The sequence below is a fragment of the Blennius ocellaris genome (assembly GCF_963422515.1).
Source record: "Blennius ocellaris genome assembly, contig: SCAFFOLD_478, whole genome shotgun sequence".
NCBI classification, from domain to species: domain Eukaryota; kingdom Metazoa; phylum Chordata; class Actinopteri; order Blenniiformes; family Blenniidae; genus Blennius; species Blennius ocellaris.
The window spans coordinates 1-8,913 of record NW_027662012.1 but is presented as its reverse complement, the minus strand read 5'-3'; the positions used below and the strand labels follow the sequence as shown (position 1 = coordinate 8,913).

The following is an 8,913-nucleotide window of genomic DNA, read 5'->3' as shown; positions in this document are numbered from 1 at the left end:
AGGAGGAGCAGGAGGAAGAGGAGGAGGAGGCGCCTGTGAGAACAAACTGAGGGCACACTGCCGGTGTGTAGGAGGAAGCTGATTGGCTGCTACCTGAGTACTGCATGTGGGCCCCCAGGAAGGAGTCCAGCATGGAGCCCAGCAGGCCGGCGGCCCCCCCCGTAGACCACCAGGGGCCACTGGGGGCCGGCCTCCTGCAGCTCCCCCACCGTCAGCAGCTGCGTGACGAAGTAGGCCACGCCCACTGCCGCACCGCCCAGGAAGCTGGCGAGCAGCCCGACGGGCGTGACCCCGCCGTTAGTGCCTGCAGGGGAGGGGGAGGGGGGGAGGGGGACGGGGGGGGTTTGACTTGGAAAGCCGAGACGTGAAGGTGTGGGGACAGGAAGTTGTGGTCCTCTCACCTGCCGGGACTTCCTCCCAGGTGGTGATGAGTCTGGGCTGTGATTGGCTGAGGACCGGCCCCACCTCCGAGGCCCAGGTGTCTCCGGCGCTGCAGGCCAGCGCCCCCAGCAGGGACAGACACATCCAGGACGCCGAGTACTGTCTGCTGAAGTCCACCGGGATCTCGCCTGGCCCCGCCTACCAACAACGCCACCGTGACATCACCACCTCGTTAACGCCACGGTGACATCATCAAGGTGACATCACCACGTCGTTAACGCCACGGTGACATCTTCCAGGTGACATCACCACGTCGTCAACGCCACGGTGACATCATCAAGGTGACATCACCACCTCGTTAACGCCACGGTGACATCATCAAGGTGACATCACCACATCGTTAACGCCACGGTGACATCACCAAGGTGACATCACCACGTCGTTAACGCCACGGTGACATCATCACCTCGTTAACGCCACGGTGACATCACCAAGGTGACATCACCACGCCGTTAACTCCACGGTGACATCACCAAGGTGACATCACCACGTCGTTTCTGACCGTCACCAACCAATCAGAACCTCCGACCAGGTTCTCCTCAACCTGTCAATCAAACCTTCACCTCAATCATGTAGAGCAGCGCTAGCTCAGTGGGAACGCCGCCGTTACACAGAACCTGGACCCAGTTCCTCTGCCCACCTGCACACACACACACACACACACACACACACACACACACACACACACACACACACACACACACACACTTCAATGTTTAAACGGTAAAAACATCCATTTTGTTTAATTTTACACTCAAAAAGTATAAATCTTCTGAAATAGTTGAGATTTTCTTTATTTGACTTCTTTAACTTCTCAGTCATGAAAAACGGAACCGAAGCTGAAATGTTTCAGTTCATGAAGGAGCCAGATGTTCCGACGCCGTCGCTACGGCAACGGGATGATTCTGGTTCAAACTTATGATACCAAGTGAAAGTTTGTTTCTTTTTGTAGCCAGAAAAGAAAAGTCTGGCGTGAGACGCAGACGGGCCACGCAGACGGGCCACGCAGAGACGGGCCACGCAGACGGCCACGCAGACGGGCCACGCAGACGGCCACGCAGACGGGCCACGCAGACGGGCCACGCAGACGGGCCACGCAGACGGGCCACGCAGACGGGCCACGCAGACGGGCCACGCAGACGGCCACGCAGACGGGCGTCGTGAGGCGCAGACTGACCTTCTTTGTACTCGGCGTCGATCTTCTTCTTGCGCTCGCCTCCCCAGCGCGTTAGCCGCGACGACGTGACGAAGAACGCCAGCAGGGCGGAGAAGAAGCTGTAGTTCGCCATCGTCAGCACGAATCCCACCAGCAGGGCTGAAACACCCAGCAGGAGGAACTACTTTCAGCGGTGGAGGGATCTGCTGTTGCTCTTTGCTTTGCAGCATCACGTCGTCGCGGCGCCACGCCTCCAGCGCTTTAGTGGCGTCTTGTGACTCGGAGACGAACCCCGAGAATGCTTCTGTCCTCCGCTAATGCTATCAGCTGCTAACGCTACAGCTATCATCCGCTACTACTAACGCTAATACTAATGCTATCATCCGCTACTACTAACGCTATCATCTGCTAATACTAATGCTATCATCCGCTACTACTAAAGCTATCAGCTGCTAACGCTACAGCTATCATCCGCTACTACTAACGCTAATACTAATGCTATCATCCGCTACTACTAACGCTATCATCTGCTAATACTAATGCTATCATCCGCTACTACTAACGCTATCATCTGCTAATATTAATGCTATCATCCGCTACTACTAACGCTATCATCTGCTAATACTAATGCTATCATCCGCTACTACTAACGCTATCATCTGCTAATATTAATGCTATCATCCGCTACTACTAAAGCTATCAGCTGCTAACGCTACTGCTATTTTCCGCTACTACTAAAGCTATCAGCTGATAACGCTACAGCTATCATCTGCTACTACTAATGCTATCAGCCGCTAAAGTTATCGGCATGCTCACAGAGCGTGCTAATGCTAAAGCTATTAGCATGGTAACGCTAAAGCCATCAGCATGCTCAGCAAGCTGGATAGACACAATGGTTCTGCTAATGCTAAAGCTCACAGTAGACAGCTAATGCTAATGCTAATGCTCCAGCTAATAGCACTCACCCCCTAGCGCCCCTGAACGGTCCAGACTGCGTCTCTTCAGCGCCCGGGCCGTGAGCACCAGCGGGACCAGGATGGAGAACAGCCATCGCCATGGCGACACCGGCTGCAGCCCGCCTGCAGACACATCGTCTTATTGGAGCTTCAACATCAAAGCAACCGGCCAGGAAATATCCTTTGGTCTCTTCATGGTGAGGAGGAGGAGGAAGATGAAGATGAAGAAGACTCACCGGAGACGCTGCTCAGGACGAGGGAAACGACCCAGAAGAAGAGAGAGAGCGCCAACGTGGCACAAAGGACGATCATGTCAGTCATCATCTTCACAAACTCCTTCGTCAACACCTCGTAGTCAGAGTCCATGACGGCACAGAGTCAGAGCTGCAGGACGGCACAGAGTCAGAGCTGCAGGACGGCACAGAGTCTCAGTACAGGACGGCACAGAGTCAGAGCTGCAGGACGGCACAGAGTCTCAGTACAGGACGGCACAGAGTCAGAGCCGCAGGACGGCACAGAGTCTCAGTACAGGACGGCACAGAGTCAGAGCCGCAGGACGGCACAGAGTCTCAGTACAGGACGGCACAGAGTCAGAGCCGCAGGACGGCACAGAGTCAGAGCCGCAGGACGGCACAGAGTCTCAGTACAGGACGGCACAGAGTCAGAGCTGCAGGACGCGCGTGTGTGTGTGTGTGTGTGTGTGTGTGTGTGTGTGTGTGTGTGTGTGTGTGTGTGTGTGTGTGTGTGTGTGTGTGAGATTCGGAGCTAAAACATTAATATCTCCTTAGTTAAACTGTCATTTATTTCTCTTTCCTTCTCAGTTATCAAATTAAAGAAAATATCAATATTTACTGAATCTTTTCATTAAACAACAAAAGAGACATAAGAAAATAATTCAGAATTGATTTTAAACATTTCGCAAGTACAAGTAAGATAATTATGACTATGAGTTAGTTCATTCATTTGTGAGCCGCGGGGATGAAATCATATAGTTTATGACGAGATAAATGTGAGTATTTGAAGTGTTTTTCTTGTTGAACTCACCCATTTTCTCCCCAGACATCACGAGTTCTGCCCTGAAAGCTTCTTTCATTTAACCGTTTAATCTGAGATTAGATCTTCAATCTAACGAGTCGAGCAGCGAGAAAAACTCCAGACGATCCAAACTGCGATCGTCTGGAGCAAAAACAACACAACGTGAAGAAACCGACGAAAAACCGACGAAAAACTGCAGCCTGACGAAGGACGGCGGACTTTTACCACCGGACCCGCTTCCGACACGCTCTTAAAGAGACTGTGAACGCACCACCGGCAGAACAGCTCTTAAAGAGACAGTGAACGCACCACGGGCAGAACAGCTCTTAAAGAGACTGTGAACGCACCACGGGCAGAACAGCTCTTAAAGAGACAGTGAACGCACCACGGGCAGAACAGCTCTTAAAGAGACAGTGAACGCACCACGGGCAGAACAGCTCTTAAAGAGACTGTGAACGCACCACCGGCCGAACAGCTCTTAAAGAGACAGTGAACGCACCACCGGCAGAACAGCTCTTAAAGAGACAGTGAACGCACCACCGGCAGAACAGCTCTTAAAGAGACAGTGAACGCACCACGGGCAGCACATCTCTTAAAGAGACAGTGAAAGGAGCAGATTGGCTCCAGACAGGCTGATTGGTGTAGATAAAGCCTGTTAAACGGTGGGAATGTGTGTGAGGATTCGTTCTGCTGGTTCTCATCCTCCTCATGCTGATTATGAGGTCGACTCCGCCGCCGCCGTCACATGGAGGCGAGGCAGTGATGCAGCACAATCGCCGCTCTGTCCTCCAGAGAGCCGCCAAACCAGGAACACACTTCTTCTTCTTCTTCTTCTGTCCGTCCAGCCGCTGAGGTCCACCCCTCGTCCGCATCACCGCGCCCTGGTCCCGCCCCCTCGGCCCCGCCCCCTTGGCCCCGCCCATGGCCCCTGGCCTCTTCCTCCTCTAATCCAGATTATAGAGCATCTTCCTCTAACATCCAGATTATAGAGCATCTTCCTCCTCTAATCCAGATTATAGAGCACCTTCCTTCTCTAATCCAGATTATAGAGCATCTTCCTCCTCTAACATCCAGATTATAGAGCATCTTCCTCCTCTAACACCACATTATAGAGCATCTTCCTCCTCTAACATCAGATTATAGAGCATCTTCCTCCTCTAACACCACATTATAGAGCATCTTCCTCCTCTAACATCAGATTATAGAGTATCTTCCTCCTCTAACACCAGATTATAGAGCATCTTCCTCCTCTAACACCAGATTATAGAGCATCTTCCTCCTCTAACATCAGATTATAGAGTATCTTCCTCCTCTAACACCAGATTATAGAGCATCGTCCTCCTCTAACACCAGATTATAGAGCATCTTCCTCCTCTAACATCAGATTATAGAGCATCTTCCTCCTCTAACATCAGATTATAGAGCATCTTCCTCCTCTAACACCAGATTATAGAGCATCTTCCTCCTCTAACACCAGATTATAGAGCATCTTCCTCCTCTAACATCAGATTATAGAGTATCTTCCTCCTCTAACACCAGGTCATAGAGCATCTTCCTCCTCTAACATCAGATTATAGAGAATCTTCCTCCTCTAACACCAGATTATAGAGCATCTTCCTCCTCTAACATCAGATTATAGAGCATCTTCCTCCTCTAACACCAGATTATAGAGCATCTTCCTCCTCTAACATCCAGATTATAGAGCATCTTCCTCCTCTAACATCCAGATTATAGAGCATCTTCCTCCTCTAACATCCAGATTATAGAGCATCTTCCTCCTCTAACATCCAGATTATAGAGCATCTTCCTCCTCTAACATCCAGATTATAGAGCATCTTCCTCCTCTAACATCCAGATTATAGAGCATCTTCCTCCTCTAACACCAGATTATAGAGCATCTTCCTCCTCTAACATCAGATTATAGAGTATCTTCCTCCTCTAACACCAGGTCATAGAGCATCTTCCTCCTCTAACATCAGATTATAGAGCATCTTCCTCCTCTAACACCAGATTATAGAGCATCTTCCTCCTCTAACATCCAGATTATAGAGCATCTTCCTCCTCTAACATCCAGATTATAGAGCATCTTCCTCCTCTAACATCCAGATTATAGAGCATCTTCCTCCTCTAACATCCAGATTATAGAGCATCTTCCTCCCCTAACACCAGATTATAGAGCATCTTCCTCCTCTAACATCCAGATTATAGAGCATCTTCCTCCCCTAACACCAGATTATAGAGCATCTTCCCCTCTAATCCAGATTATAGAGCATCTTCCTCCTCTAACACCAGATTATAGAGCATCTTCCCCTCTAATCCAGATTATAGAGCATCTTCCCCTCTAATCCAGATTATAGAGCATCTTCCCCCTCTAACATCCAGATTATAGAGCATCTGCCTCCTCTAACACCAGATTATAGAGCATCTTCCTCCTCTAACACCAGATTATAGAGCATCTTCCCCTCTAATCCAGATTATAGAGCATCTTCCTCCTCTAACACCAGATCATAGAGCATCGTCCTCCTCTAACACCAGAATATAGAGCATCTTCCTCCTCTAACACCAGATCATAGAGCATCTTCCTCCTCTAACACCAGAATATAGAGCATCTTCCTGCTCTAGCACCAGATCATAGAGCATCTTCCTCCTCTAACATCAGATCATAGAGCATCTTCCTCCTCTAACACCAGATTATAGAGCATCTTCCTCCTCTAACACCAGATTATAGAGCATCTTCCTCCTCTAACACCAGATTATAGAGCATCTTCCTCCTCTAACATCAGATCATAGAGCATCTTCCTCCTCTAACACCAGATCATAGAGCATCTTCCTCCTCTAACATCAGATCATAGAGCATCTTCCTCCTCTAACACCAGATTATAGAGCATCTTCCTCCTCTAACACCAGATTATAGAGCATCTTCCTCCTCTAACACCAGATTATAGAGCATCTTCCTCCTCTAACATCAGATCATAGAGCATCTTCCTCCTCTAACACCAGATCATAGAGCATCTTCCTCCTCTAACATCAGATCATAGAGCATCTTCCTCCTCTAACACCAGATTATAGAGCATCTTCCTCCTCTAACACCAGATTATAGAGCATCTTCCTCCTCTAACACCAGATTATAGAGCATCTTCCTCCTCTAACATCCAGATCATAGAGCATCTTCCTCCTCTAACACCAGATTATAGAGCATCTTCCTCCTCTAACACCAGATTATAGAGCATCTTCCTCCTCTAACACCAGATTATAGAGCATCTTCCTCCTCTAACACCAGATTATAGAGCATCTTCCTCCTCTAACACCAGGTTATAGAGCATCTTCCTCCTCTAACATCCAGATTATAGAGTATCTTCCCCTCTAATCCAGATTATAGAGCATCTTCCTCCTCTAACACCAGATTATAGAGCATCTTCCCCCTCTAACATCCAGATTATAGAGCATCTTCCTCCCCTAACACCAGATTATAGAGCATCTTCCCCTCTAATCCAGATTATAGAGCATCTTCCTCCTCTAACACCAGATTATAGAGCATCTTCCCCTCTAATCCAGATTATAGAGCATCTTCCTCCTCTAACATCCAGATTATAGAGCATCTGCCTCCTCTAACACCAGATTATAGAGCATCTTCCTCCTCTAACACCAGATTATAGAGCATCTTCCCCTCTAATCCAGATTATAGAGCATCTTCCTCCTCTAACACCAGATCATAGAGCATCGTCCTCCTCTAACACCAGAATATAGAGCATCTTCCTCCTCTAACACCAGATCATAGAGCATCTTCCTCCTCTAACACCAGAATATAGAGCATCTTCCTGCTCTAGCACCAGATCATAGAGCATCTTCCTCCTCTAACATCAGATCATAGAGCATCTTCCTCCTCTAACACCAGATTATAGAGCATCTTCCTCCTCTAACACCAGATTATAGAGCATCTTCCTCCTCTAACACCAGATTATAGAGCATCTTCCTCCTCTAACATCAGATCATAGAGCATCTTCCTCCTCTAACACCAGATCATAGAGCATCTTCCTCCTCTAACATCAGATCATAGAGCATCTTCCTCCTCTAACACCAGATTATAGAGCATCTTCCTCCTCTAACACCAGATTATAGAGCATCTTCCTCCTCTAACACCAGATTATAGAGCATCTTCCTCCTCTAACATCAGATCATAGAGCATCTTCCTCCTCTAACACCAGATCATAGAGCATCTTCCTCCTCTAACATCAGATCATAGAGCATCTTCCTCCTCTAACACCAGATTATAGAGCATCTTCCTCCTCTAACACCACGTTATAGAGCATCTTCCTCCTCTAACACCAGATTATAGAGCATCTTCCTCCTCTAACATCCAGATCATAGAGCATCTTCCTCCTCTAACACCAGATTATAGAGCATCTTCCTCCTCTAACACCAGATTATAGAGCATCTTCCTCCTCTAACACCAGATTATAGAGCATCTTCCTCCTCTAACACCAGATTATAGAGCATCTTCCTCCTCTAACACCAGATTATAGAGCATCTTCCTCCTCTAACACCAGATTATAGAGCATCTTCCTCCTCTAACACCAGATTATAGAGCATCTTCCTCCTCTAACACCAGATTATAGAGCACTGTCAACTCATCTAATGCTAGGATAATACAACTACTAGAAAATAGCGTAACTAGTTACTTGGATCTTTACCAAGTAACTAGTTACTTTTTATTTGCAGTAACCATCCAATAAACTGCTACTTTTCAGAGGTAGAGAGTAACTGTAATGTCTCACCTGTTACAGGGTCACGTCCAGGTGTCTGTGTGGAAGTTAGTTACTCAGTAACTTCAGTAACTTCAGTAACTTCAGTAACTTCAGTAACTAGTTCCTGTCACTGGAGCAGCTCCTGGGTTTCAGTCCTGGTGAGAATCAGACACTCAGAGCCTCTGACCAGGAAAACCAGCATGAAACCACACACACACACACACACACACACACACACACACACACACACACACACACACACACACACACACACACACACACACACACACAGGATGATTCAGAGTTTCTCCACTGAGGAAATCAAATCAGTGACGTTCTGCTGGAAGAGACGTGTGAATGTGACACTTACCCAGGATGGGGGATGAGAGGATGAGAGGATGAGAGGATGAGAGGATGAGAGGATGAGGGGATGAGAGGATGAGGGGATGAGAGGATGAGAGGATGAGGGGATGAGAGGATGAGAGGATGAGAGGATGAGGGGATGAGAGGATGAGGGGATGATGTCTGTGCTTCATTTGAGTGCAACCATCTCTTTTTAACAGGAGCCTTGAAACCCGCC

At 48.1% G+C, this 8,913-nt stretch overlaps 1 protein-coding gene across 1 annotated transcript; it reads right to left on the bottom strand.

Annotated features, from left to right (window-relative positions):
- Positions 1 to 93: 93 nt before the first annotated feature.
- tmem19 (transmembrane protein 19) lies at positions 94 to 3,819 on the bottom strand (the record flags this gene model as incomplete). Its single annotated transcript, XM_080521892.1, is given in 8 exon segments — positions 94 to 160; positions 162 to 304; positions 402 to 579; positions 1,005 to 1,081; positions 1,619 to 1,756; positions 2,563 to 2,676; positions 2,790 to 2,937; positions 3,598 to 3,819. Coding segments are annotated over 7 exon segments (847 nt in total), but the record flags the coding sequence as incomplete, so codon positions are not given.
- Positions 3,820 to 8,913: the final 5,094 nt, after the last annotated feature.